The 12,772-nt window shown below is 36.9% G+C and overlaps 2 protein-coding genes across 3 annotated transcripts; one reads left to right on the top strand and one right to left on the bottom strand.

The window, feature by feature from the left end:
• Positions 1-493: 493 nt before the first annotated feature.
• LOC128384136 (cell adhesion molecule 3-like) lies at positions 494-4,538 on the top strand. Of its 2 annotated transcripts, none has more exons than XM_053343725.1 (5): positions 494-734; positions 1,189-1,455; positions 3,160-3,405; positions 3,550-3,687; positions 4,437-4,538. In XM_053343725.1, exons 1-5 carry the CDS (start codon positions 704-706, stop codon positions 4,493-4,495), a joined length of 741 nt encoding a protein of 246 aa, XP_053199700.1. In that variant the 5' UTR covers positions 494-703; the 3' UTR covers positions 4,496-4,538. The 2 variants fall into 2 exon arrangements, with proteins under 2 accessions (XP_053199700.1, XP_053199699.1); XM_053343724.1 differs by having other exon boundaries at positions 1,186-1,455.
• A 3,470-nt stretch (positions 4,539-8,008) lies between these two features.
• LOC128384101 (zinc finger protein 501-like) lies at positions 8,009-10,746 on the bottom strand. The gene is made up of 3 exons (XM_053343681.1): positions 10,653-10,746; positions 10,145-10,228; positions 8,009-9,287 (listed from the first exon to the last, which is right to left on the bottom strand). The coding sequence occupies exons 2-3, from the start codon at positions 10,211-10,213 to the stop codon at positions 8,244-8,246; spliced, it is 1,113 nt and encodes a 370-aa protein (XP_053199656.1). The 5' UTR covers positions 10,214-10,228; positions 10,653-10,746; the 3' UTR covers positions 8,009-8,243.
• Positions 10,747-12,772: the final 2,026 nt, after the last annotated feature.

Below are 12,772 nucleotides of genomic sequence, written 5' to 3'. Positions count from 1 at the left end.
CATTAGTCAGCTTTTCAAGACTTTTCTGATCGTGTTTCATGAGGCTGAAGTTAAATCTAAAGACAAAAGGCTCTTAGAATTGATAAATGAGATCTGGATTATTAAAATTGGGATTGTATTTGACAGTTCCTGCTTCAATGTTATTATAGCAATTGGTGTAATTTGGAATGAAGGTCAAAAAATGGGGAAATCTGACACAATGCACGATGTTCACACTTATCTTTGGTTGTCGTTAAAAGGGAAATGCAACACTTGTGGCCACTTATTGCTTAGGTTTTCCTTTATAGCTGCCCTAATCAATATTCTTTAATCAGTATAGGTTTTATATTTATCCAAAAGGTGTTGCTTATTTGTTAATTAGTGGTTATTGGTGAGACAAGTGGAACTAACTATACATGTTGGACAACTGAGCAGGTCATGGTAGAGTAGAAGTTGCCTATCAAGCCAATTAGGCCATAAACTGTAGTTTAGCCTGTTCAATAATGTAGGCTAATGTAAGATTCAATGGAATAAGGAATAAAGAGTAAGAAAATGTCTTATTACATTTGAGATTTTTTTGTTTTGATGCTTAATTCTGAAGAATATCACACCAGCAGCTGACACGACACCTTACAGAGAGAGAGAAAGTGTGTTGGGGGTTTCATTTTTCTGAGAGGAAGTGCGCAGATCAGCCAGTTCGTCCATCAGTTAGCGGTGGGACAGGATGCAGTTAACACCGTTCTGCTTGGTGCTGTGTGAGTACAAACTAACTCTGATATTAATAAATCTCACCAGTGTGCAATGAAGTTTTAGTTAAACTTGTCAGACCCTGTCAACAAGCTGCTGATAGTCTTTTTGAATTCCACATTCATCTTTCTGCTTTCTTCTTTGTTGATTTGTTCTGACATCTCGTGCTACTTCTCTACAGTTCATCCCTTCTCGCCTTCCTCTTTGCTTTCTCTATTCTTTTTCATTCTTGCCTTCTTGTCCCATCTTTTCCTCCCTTTCCTTAACATGTCTTCTTTTTCCTTTCATACCTTGTCCTTGCTTTTTATGCTTTTATATTTGTTTTTATACATTCCTGCTCCTTTCCAACTTTATCTCCCTGATGCCCATGCATGTCTCTTCTGTCTGTTTCTTTCTCTCCACTTGTTATTTCTCTTCTCTTCCTTTCCTTAATGTTTCCCCCTTTGTCCTCCTTCTCAGCAGCATGCCTGCATGTCACCCCCGACAGGTCTCAGTTCTCCAAGTACGATTCAGTCTCTCTGAGCTGCAAGGATAAACTTAACTCCACCGGATGGAAGGTGAAGAGGAAAACGTTGGAGGGTGGGGTCAGACCCTGTTCCTCTAGCTGGGGCTTCATTTCCTCAGACTCAACCTGCATCATCAGGAACATCTACCCATCTGACACCGGGGTTTACTGGTGCGAGTCTCCAGATGGGGAGCAGAGCAACGGCATCAACATCACCGTCACTGGTACTGCACACAACACTGAAAAAGTATTGAGTTGAGTCAAGTTAATTTTTTGAATGAAAATATATATAGATATTATAGATGCTAGTAACAAAATAAATACCTCTGTTTTTCCCAGTAGTCTGCTCCAGTTGTTTAAATCCTTAAAAAGTTCCCTCAGCTCAGCCTCTGTCTGAAACAGGCCATTGTAGCTCCTGTCTCTTTATGGCTCCCCTCCTGGTGAACCCACTCCGAAATGGGCAGCTTCAGGAAGCTTCCTCTAGCTCTGGAGGCTACGACAAAACACAGAAAAAACTATAGCTGTGGGATTTCACTATTTCTCATTTTTTTACTCAAGATGTCAACTTCTCTAATACATTTGTACAATGGAGCACAAATCCAATCCAAAATATGAGTGGACAAAAACCTAAGCAGCTTTGTAACAGACGGCTATTCATGGGGATGCCCAACAGCTGATGTCAGCTTATTGGCAACGTAGAAAAAACATTTCAAACGAAGCATTAAGGGTCTTTAACTATGATTAATATAGCTATTCAACATCCTAACAGTATAGACATAACAGATACATCATAAAAAGCATAATATGTCCCCTTTACAAAAATGCATGTCAAAAATCTTGTTGGTCCAACTTCAATTTGAATCTAAACTCAATCTAACATGTTTCCTCTATGCAGTTGTATTAAACATCATTTCATTTATCGACATACAAAGTAAGTAGGACTATCTGCCGTGGTAATTTTTAAAAAGTAAAAAAATGAATGATTGAAAGCTTCTGTGGTTTGGTTTCTGAGTGAAATTTCTCTCTATTGTGTTCTGCAGCTAAAATAAAATAATAAATTAAATAAATCTATTACAATGGGTTAATTTGCCGTCTCTGCTTTTCCTGGTAAGCAGTGCAGAATAAATGGGGTTTGATGGTAAAGTAGCTAAATTTTATAACATAAGAAAACATTTTGTAAGTTAAATTCAGTCGTCATCATGTTTGGGTCAGTGATTGCAACAGGAACATCTTTTTACAAGCAACAACTAAGAAAAAAGTAAAAGTATTACCTTGTCTAATACTGGCTGCAGCCTTTGAAAATTACATCATGTGATATTGACGGAGCAAAAGAGTAGGAACTCAACTGCGAGGGCTTTTGGACAGTCTACAGTTCTCACGCATGTTAAATCATCCTAGAAAGACTGCAGTGATTGCATTTTTTGATTTAATGACTAATTATCTTTGCTGGTGATTTATAAAATAGGCTACTCTGGTCAGGTGATTGGGAAACTAGCTGATTGTTCTGAATATTATGCAACCTAAAGACAAAAACAAACAATTAAAAAGGAGCATTTTCCATCTGTCAGCTTCCAAACATGCCGCAAATACTGCAAAATAAAGCCGAGAAATTCAGAGCACTATAAACCTGCATAATCTTCTGCTTTAGACAGTTGCAATCAACCTTTGAATGGTGACAAATGGCAGCAGCCAATCAGTGAACAGATTTTGTCACAGTTGGTTATCCTTTTTTACACTTGAAAACTTAAAAGCTTTGTTTCAAAATTAGTCTTCAATTTAAAATAAGTGAAACCTTGATAGAAATCTCACGTTGAGAAAATAGTCACATTTATCTGCTATTAGTTTGGAAATTATTTTAGTTTTAAACCATAACATTATGATAAATATGTAGTGTGTTGGATATGATTCCTCTGTAAAATCTTCTTAAGATCGCTCGGTGGTCCTGGAGAGTCCTGCGCTGCCAGTGTTGGAGGGAGCTGCTATGATTCTGCACTGCAAGGATTCAAACAACATCACCAACCAGAAGTTTAGTTTCTATAAAGATGGCCGTCCCGTTGGAAGCAGCTCCACAGGAGAGATGACTATCCAGCATGTTTCCAAGTCTGATGAAGGACTCTACAAGTGCAGCATCGCTCCGGGTGAAGAAACAATTGGCAGCTGGGTGGCTGTTGAAGGTATAATAACTACTTTCTATAAAGTTGCCTAATGCTAATATACTGTACGTATGAGGACAGTAATTAAGGGAGTTTCTCTTTTTGACCTATTGGGTCTGATCTTTATCGCATTGTTCAAGATTAAGAGTTTATTTCTTTTCGCAGCTTCTCCTCCATCTCCATCTCCGGCTCCAGCTTCTTGTTCAGTTTCTGTCTCCAGAGTCATGTGTCACCTGGTGGTGGGAATACCTTACTTGCTGTCCACCATCTTACTGGGACTCATTTTCAGAGATAGGAACAGAGGTAAGAACACTCTGGCAGGTGTTTAAGTAGGCATTCTTGCCTCTAATAACGAATGTCTGCTAATCAGATCAGGCTGTATTCATATCAGACAAAAACATTAAAACTGTGCAGATAGATTTAGAAGATAGATTTTTGCTTTTGTTTACTTTCTGTAACAACTTTCCAAATTTAAGGATAACTGATTAAACTGAATTTTAAAATAAAATGTGAAACATAATCGGTTGCAGCCACAAAATCATTAAGCCCCAAAGCAGCATTCCTTTTGGGGGAAACAAAGAATTACGCTTTCACATAACAAGATAAATAGCAAAATGTCAAACAGCTGGTATGTAGCTGCTTGTAAAACAAACACACAGATCTAATTCAAAAATCCAATAACCATCAACAGTTCCCCATACTTCCAGGAAAAGAAAGGGATCTAAAAAGAAGCTGTGGCTTTATGGTTTCAAGACAAGATAAGGAAGGGAACCTATGTATGTGTATGGGAAACACTTATAGTGTTACACTGAGTGTTGTTTCTTAGTGTGAGGACATCTTTGTACTATGAATGTAGTTCTTTTAAAATGAATCGTTCTGCTATCATGACAGACAGACTGGAGGCTGATGTTGAAGGGTAAACCCCCAACACTGCAACATAACATATAGGTCACATCTCAATCTGAGTAAAACCACATACTTACTACTTCAGCATAATAACATCATGGTAAACATAGCAACTGATGATGTTTATCTCTTTCTGCTCACAACAGCTCACCTGCAAACAGAGAGAAGAGGAAGTAATGATGTCATTATGGAAATAATGGTGTAGTGCTGCAAACTGGTAAAGCACCTCTGCATCATGTAACACTGCAAGATATGCTGAGGACCCAATCTAACCACCAGCATTGACCTGAATTATCTGCCATATTTGATATTTGACAGCAGCAGATTCATCAGTTTAAGGCCATTTAAGAGTGTGGTGACCATTCAAAAGGGCTTCATACATACAGCATACAGCTTCTTTCCTCATACACATACTTATCATCTTACACCTACTAACCACTGAATCCTGACTAAATATAAATCATGTTTTGTTGTGTTCTGTCTTTTCAAGACCTCCTTTCGTCATGTTTCAAGACACAAAAATACCTAGCACCCATGAATAATGTGTGTCTGATGTCAAGCAAAACACATTTTTGAGTAGAGATGGACTTTAACATTCAAGCAAGATCTGCAATGTCAACTTTAAGTCATTCAAAATGTTCTTAATTAACTTATTTTACAAACTTCTGATTGGCTGTTGAATCAAATATATTAATTGTGCCACTTTAAGGACCAGTGTGCAAGATTTACAGTGACCTATTGGCAGAAATTAAAGATTCTGGATGCATACTGCATGCAACAGTAAGCCCTTTGTGAGGGCAACTGCAGAACTTAAAAGTAAAAAGTATAAGTATGAAATTCGCAACACAGCAAATATTCAGAAGTATTATAGATGGAGCCCTTTATACATTGGGAGTGGGATCTCTTCCACAGAGTCTGTCATACAGTAGAACAGACAAAGCAAACACTGACTTTTCCTTCCTATAAGTTTTCGCAAGTTTCCCGGCCACTGAAATGGAAGTTGTGGAGAAATTGTCAACCTTGCCATTAGATGCCACTAAATCCTACACACTGATCCTTTCATCTTTAACAGACAACCATCTCATTAGGGTGTTTCAACCTGACACTTGACACTGAATGTTAAAACTGTTATGCTTATGAAGAAAGTAAAACTGACCTTTGTGTAATCATGTTTGGTTGAGAGAGGAGGAACATATAAAAACATATAGGCTGATTTGTGCATAGGTATGAATACAAATTACATCTTTCTTTTGTGAAATGCTGCTGTTGTTTGTGTACAGGAAATGAAGGGGTTGTGTGAGGCCAGTTTGTGGTTTGGGCTACATAGTTGTTTTCACCTTGCAAGTGTTCGAGGTGTGAAGTTTTAGTCCAACTGTCTTACTTTTTTTTTTCTTCCTTTTGACATTTCCTTTCTTTCCGGTGAAAACCCCAAATCAACAAAAAGACAAATCTGCAGGAAATGAAAAATAGAAATTAATCAAAACATGAAAGATTGTGCAAATGTGGAATCTAATCTAAAAGGGTAAAAACTAAATGGGAAAGGTATGGTTTAAAAGAAACAAATGACTATTTCAAATTGCCTTTTAGTGGTTTTGTCTTTCTCACATTCTCATATAAATTTTACATGTGTGGGTAGATTGTGGTGACAACTAGGTTAGTCTCATTTCTCAGAAGTGGAGACAAAAAGAAGTGTGTGTCCCACTTTGAAAGCTACAAATAGGCCAATAGTTGCACTCAAAATATGTGTGTAAGCTTGGTACACACACACACACAACACACAAAGGTCAGTCAACTTTTCTCCTTTTTAACTGCAATTGTATTCTATATTTTGTGCACTTATTATTTGCCACGGCGGAGTCTAAATACAAATTACATGCTTGAAATACAATTATTTGAGTAGATGCTGATACTCGTCCAGTCTATTTTCTGTGTACTATGTGCTATTATATCAGATTTGACTTTTTTTCTCTGTGTTTTTTTGTGTTGGTCCAATGCAAATAAATGAAATAAACATGAATACCAAAGCATTTCCAATCGCAACAATTTTCCGGGAGAAGTGGTGCATTATCTTACAGTAGAATAACTAACACAACTTTAACAATAACTCACATACACTACTCAAAGTAGCTGCTACTCAGTTTAACAGTGAGCCACAAGCCTGTAATACCCAATAATTTGGTCTGGTAGCCAACAACTGCTAACGTTAGCGCCGTTAGCACCAACGGTTAGCAACGGCTAACTGTAGAACAGCAAGCGCTAACAGTTTTTTTCTTTTTCTTTAACTTTCTGATTCTGCCAGTTAATATGGTCATATTGACATGAGAAACAACCTGTAATTAGTAACTCACCAATACTTTCTTTGACATAAAGCAGCAGAATTATAACTGCTCCAGGTTTGTCTCGTCTCTCAGGGTTTGATGACTCTGGGTCGGCTCTGGTGGAGAGAGAGGGTGCGGTGTCTCTCATAGTCTTTCATAGTGGGGACGCCTATTAAACTATTATATTAATACAGCTCATTTATTTGTATTTTTTATGTATTTAATATACAGTCCTCATGAATTGACCTAAAGTCAATTTAGGTCAAGTAACTTATTTTATGTAATTGTAGGGCTTTGGTTTACCACTTATTACTGCTACCTCCACTACCACTACTTCCATTATTACAACTGATCTGCAGCATACCTCATTGTTTCAGCTCCCTCAGCTGCAGTGAAAACCTATTCATCATGAAGACAGCTGCGTAACAGATGGGAATTAGTTTTTATGTATGATAATCTAAAATCTAATGCAATTTTCTCAATCAATTTCATCAATGTACTACAATCAGTGATGGGAATACTGTTTAGTTGCAGCCATATTACATTTCTTTCTGAAAGTGTGGACAGTGATTGAACAGTGAGTTAAACTATATAAAGCAATACATAAAGAATCCACTGGATTTATTTGATATAGCTGTGGAATGAATGGATTAAACATGTGGATCACAATTAAACAATATTGAACGATGTATTTTAAGAGGCAGATGTCAAGCTGTAATAGAGATTCAGCCATGAAGAGGCTGAAGAGTCAGCAATTTAAGAAAAAGGTAATATTTGATGGATGCATTATTAATCAAATGCTAATCAAAAAGCTATTTTTTAAAATATTAATAATTATAATCTCCATAATGAACATTTTGTAACGTTAACAGGTACTTCAAACTAAATGAGTCCAACCAAAATGAGTTTGGTAAATCATCATCTGAACTCACACTAGAAACAAACACCTATACAGGAAAAATAAAAGTATGTTGTATAGGTGTAATATATAAAATATGGGTGTTAAAACCTACTCAACCTTCATTTAACAACTGGAAATCAAATGCAAACAGCACTTTAGAACTGAAAAGAAATTGATAGAGTTGGAAACCAAGAACTGGAATAAATGAAACAGTGGAATCAATGGATTAAATATGTGGATCACAATTACAAAATATGGAACAATGTATTCTAAGAGGAGGCAGATGTTGAGGTGTAATATAGTGATTCAACCATGAAGAGGCTGAACAGTCAAAAATGTAAAGAAAATCGAATACATTATTCATCAAAACCTTATCAAAGAGCAATTTTTTGCCTCATTTAACCATTCTTTATGTGTAGGTATGTGCAGATGTATATGGACAGTATTCTTCATATATATATATATATATATATATATATATATATATGCATCATCATGCTAACCTACTAACAATGTATATATTAAAAAAAACACTAATAAAATGGTCAGATGCAACAACCCCACCCATATGCTTCAAAATAACATTCAATAAATTTGGTCACGTGGGCAGCTAATGGCATATATGCTGATTCTAAAATAACAGTTGGTAGCTCTCAGTTTGTGGAGAAACTCAGGATGGAACAACACTGTTATTACAGGCGTGGAGAGAAGGCAGGGGGACACTGCTAAACAGTCTATAAAACATGTTCAGTATTATGTTCAGTGACTGCGTGGTGGTATTTTAAGGAACTGCCCTCAGTGAAAGCTTCCCCACACTGCTCACAACTGTACGGCTTCTCTCCAGTATGAATACGTTGGTGTCTTTTTAGAGAACTGTCTTGAGTGAAAGTTGTCCCACACTGCTCACACCTGTACGGCTTCACTCTGGTGTGAGTGAGTTGGTGTCTTTTTAGAGTAACGTCTTGAGTGAAAGCTTCCCCACAGTGCGCACACCAGTACGGCTTCTCTCCAGTGTGAATGCGTCTGTGGCTTTTTAGGTGACTGTATTGAGCGAAAGTTCTCCCACATAGGTCACAGCTGAATGGCTTCTCTCCAGTGTGAATGCGTTGGTGCACTTTTAGATTACTGTCGTTTCTGAAAGTATTCCCACATTGGTCACAGCTGAATGGCTTCTTTCCAGTGTGACTGTGTCGGTGCTGTTTTAGATTACTGTTCGTAGTGAAAGCTTTCCCACACTCGTCACACCTGTGCGGCTTCTCTCCAGTGTGAATACGTTGGTGTCTTTTTAGACCTTTCTGTTGAGCAAAGGCTTCCCCACATTGCTCACACTCGTGCGGCTTTTCTCCAGTGTGAATGCGCAGGTGGTATTTAAGATAACGGCCTGTAGTGAAAGCTTTGTCACATTGCTCACACTCGTATGGCTTTTCTCCAGTGTGAATGCGCAGGTGGTATTTAAGATAACGGCCTGTAGTGAAAGCTTTGTCACAATGCTCACACTCATACGGCTTTTCTCCAGTGTGTCTGCGTTGGTGACGTTTAAGATAACTCTTTATAGTGAAAGCTTTGTCACAATGCTCACACTCGTACGGCTTTTCTCCAGTGTGAATGCGTTGGTGACATTTAAGATAACTCTTCATAGTGAAAGCTTTGTCACAATGCTCACACTCGTACGGCTTTTCTCCAGTGTGAATGCGTAGGTGGTGGTATTTAAGATAACGGTATGTAGTGAAAGCTTTGTTACAGTGCTGACAGCGGTGCCTCTTTCTTCCCGTTTTTTTCTATCACAGACAAATATAGAGAAAGAGAGACAGGACAGCTGACATTAGAATTTACCAGAATTTAGATAATGGGTAACTTTAAAGTGCTATAAATGTAGGAGTACTAAATGGGTAATGAGATTCCACATGGTGTAGGGGACAGTCGCATCAAGGTCTTGTTCAGTTCAATTCAATTTGATGCATATAGTGGCAATTGACCAAGGATAATCAGAGTATAATGTGTCTTTCCAGATATGGTTTCTGGAAATAGACTCACTGTTGCAGCACAAACTGAATTCAATTCACCTTCATTGTACAAACGTAGAGGAAGTCATCTCAGATATCTACAAAACATAAACTACCTGCGTGTCTAGATACCACAAGAAGTAAATGAGAATCACAATCACTCTGGAGCCGCAGACACAAGTTGTGAACATGCATGAAAAACTTGCATGTTTTAATGAATGTAAATCCAATATTCACTCTCTTCTAGTTCTGTTTTTGCTCTCTACCAAATGAGGGTAATATCTGGCTCTTCTGCAGTTAAACTCCACTATGTTCACCAGCTAGTCTACAGCTAACTGTGTCTGTTTGCTGCTTGGTTTTGAGTAGGTAGTGTACTGTGGCTTTTTACAGCTTTGCTCTGCTGCTATGAGAGCACTGAGATGAACCAAAACAGTAAAGTTGCAGCTGTGTTTGAGATCTGACCTCATCCACAGTCCCCTTTCTCCCCCAATCACAATGTGAGGGTGAAAACTTAAGTCTGTTTTGACAATAAGAAATGTATTTAAATCAGTTTTCAACACTCTCATTCAGTTAAACAGAACTGAAGAAATAATGTTGGGAAAACCCAACATTATTTCATTATGCTATCTCACCCAAGAAGGAGCTTCCTCTTCCTGGACTCGTACACCTCCTCTCAGCTCTCGCCCACTCCTCGTCTTCATCTTATACTTCCTCCTCTAGACAAAACAGAAAACATCAATCTACAATGTTTCAACTTTATTTAAATTGATTCTGATTTTAAGAGAACAACATGGAAAAATAGCTCAAAGTACATGTCAGCTGCTTTTTGGATTATTTAATCAAAAAAAACTTTAACTATAATGTCTGTATGTTCTCATTTCACTGATGCTGAACTGAAGATAAATGTTACATAAAACTACTGTAAAAATACTCTAAAATATCATATTGATAAAAATGTTTTTACATCCCTTTGCCTTATGAAATATTAATTACCCTGTTTAGATTGTTTGTTTGTTCTCTTTTAAGAAACTCATTTCATCTCAAATGTTTGAAAATGAGGATAGAACTACAACTAATGACTTGTACTTTGGGTTAGATGTTTATATTTGTTTTTGAATTACTGTTTTATCTCCTACTCACCTGTGTGGTTACAAGTGTGCAATCATTTCAGCTGTAAACCAAGATGAATAACTTTGAACTGATCAGATCAGTGTTTTCTCTCTGTGTGGATAAACAGCGACACCTAGTGGTGAAAAAGCAGAAGACAAATTACTACAAGACTACAACAAAGCTGCACCTGTTAATCAAACTTTGACCAAATTTGATTAAACAAACACAAACTATTCTCGTAAATACCTTCATTATATTGTTTCTTTGTTACTTCTGACTCATTTGGTGTGTATTTATTTATTAAGTTGATGACTTGAATATCAGTCTCGACATTTATTGAGTCATTGTTTGAGTTTTGAGTCATTTTTAAAGAAGAAAATGCTGAAATTCTGGTTCACATAAAACATATAATAGAAGAAATAAGACATTTACAGGCTCACTGAGGAGAAAAGGCAATGATTAGAAGTTCGTGCTTTTTTATAGGTTTTATTGCAGGGCTTTATTGTTTAACCTGACAGATGTTATCATTACACTCACTGAGTTTAAACACATTTTTGGATGCTTTTAGTTTATACTGAAGACATTTTGTTCCCTTACAAACCAGCTTGTGTCTGTATAGAAACATTTCGACACATAAAGCGAGTAAACGTTGTTTCTACATCTATTTCTGCAGCTTCTGTCCCTTAAAGGCAGAATAAATGTGACATTAATGAGGTGAAACCGGCTAACAACAAACATACAGAGAAAACAGCGCCCAAAGGTGACAGCTCAAACACTTTTTTACCTTCACAGCTTGCAGAACCCCCTCTTTTGTCCTCTGCTTCTGTTAGTTCTACTAACTCCGCGCATTTAAAAACCGCAAACTAAAAAAACTCAACTATAGCTCTGATTCAAAAGAAGCCGCGGCATCCATTTTGTCGCTGGTTGCCTAGCGACAGTGTTCAGTAACTACAACGCTTGAAAACCGAGCATATTAATAAACCGATCGTGTGTTTAATGTGTAAAGATAACTTATTTCATTTTAACGAACTAATATCAACATTTTTTTTTTAAAACTTACTTGAGATCCTTGCTGTTGCCTAGCGATGCGCGAGATTCCCGCGCCACAGTCGAGATGACGTCATCGCCCCTCCCCCACCACAACGGTCGTTTAATGCTTCAGACTGCCAAAAGCTATGGGATGCTGTAAGGAATATCACCTACATTCTCCATCAATATAATACACATTGCCTCTGAACAGAGCTGCCTGGATTTCCTTAAAGAACGAGTTCGCCATTTTTCAAGTCTGAAAACAACAGTTAGGTTTCCACTGAAAGAGGAATTGCATTTTAAACGTTTAATCTGAAGTTTATGTTGTTGTTGTTTTATTCACACACACTCACACAAACACTGATGGCATAACTTTCAAGAGCAATTTGTGGTTCAGTGTCTTTACCAAGAACACTTAAGCATTAGTATTGTAGTAATGTTAATAATGCACCAGGGATCATTTCCTTATTTTACATCACCTGACTCACTCTGACTTTACGTGCTGGAAGGTCTATCTGTCCAACAGTAGATCAACTTCCTGAATGTTGAACAAAAATCACATTTTAAATGCAATGCTATGTTTGATACATTTCAAATTTAATACATTTTTTCAATTAATTTCAAATGTTCTACAATCAAGGATGGGAATGTTTAGTTGCAGCCATATTAAACTTTTTTCTGTATGTTTGAACAACTAAGTGCAACATCATTAATGTGTTTGAAGAGAGAGAAAAGAGTATAAAGCAATACATGAGGAATCCATTTCATTTATTTGAGGGAATACTCAGGTCAATATATACATCATTATTTATCAAGCCAAAATTACAATCAAAATTTACAATATTCATTTAATCAGACTGTTTGAGAAGCTATGGTAAAAAGAATAACAATCACTCAGGGTTTTTTCTGTTGTTACTCTGGCAAATAATTATAAACCTCCATAATGAACATTTTGTAAAGTTAACAGGTACTTCAAACTAAAGTCCAACCAAAATGAGTTTGGTAAATCATCATCTGAACTCACACTAGAAACAGACACCTATACAGGAAAAATAAAAGTATGCTGTATAGGTGTAATATATAAAATATAGGTGTTAAAACCTTCATTTAACAACTGGAAA

The sequence above is a fragment of the Scomber japonicus genome, chromosome 22, assembly GCF_027409825.1.
Source record: "Scomber japonicus isolate fScoJap1 chromosome 22, fScoJap1.pri, whole genome shotgun sequence".
Taxonomy (NCBI): Eukaryota; Metazoa; Chordata; class Actinopteri; order Scombriformes; family Scombridae; genus Scomber; species Scomber japonicus.
This window is presented reverse-complemented; position numbering and strand designations above follow the sequence as displayed.

Excerpts from the sequence above, each read along its gene's own strand:
- LOC128384136 (XM_053343724.1), top strand. The coding sequence starts at position 704 with ATGCAGTTAACACCGTTCTGCTTGGTGCTGT. Across the intron at positions 1,456-3,159 it reads CATCAACATCACCGTCACTG|ATCGCTCGGTGGTCCTGGAG; the intron begins GTACTGCACACA and ends AATCTTCTTAAG. Across the intron at positions 3,688-4,436 it reads TTTCAGAGATAGGAACAGAG|CTCACCTGCAAACAGAGAGA; the intron begins GTAAGAACACTC and ends TGCTCACAACAG.
- LOC128384101 (XM_053343681.1), bottom strand. The coding sequence starts at position 10,213 with ATGAAGACGAGGAGTGGGCGAGAGCTGAGAGGAGGTGTACGAGTCCAG. Across the intron at positions 9,288-10,144 it reads AAGAGGAAGCTCCTTCTTGG|AAAAAAACGGGAAGAAAGAG; the intron begins GTGAGATAGCAT and ends TGTCTGTGATAG.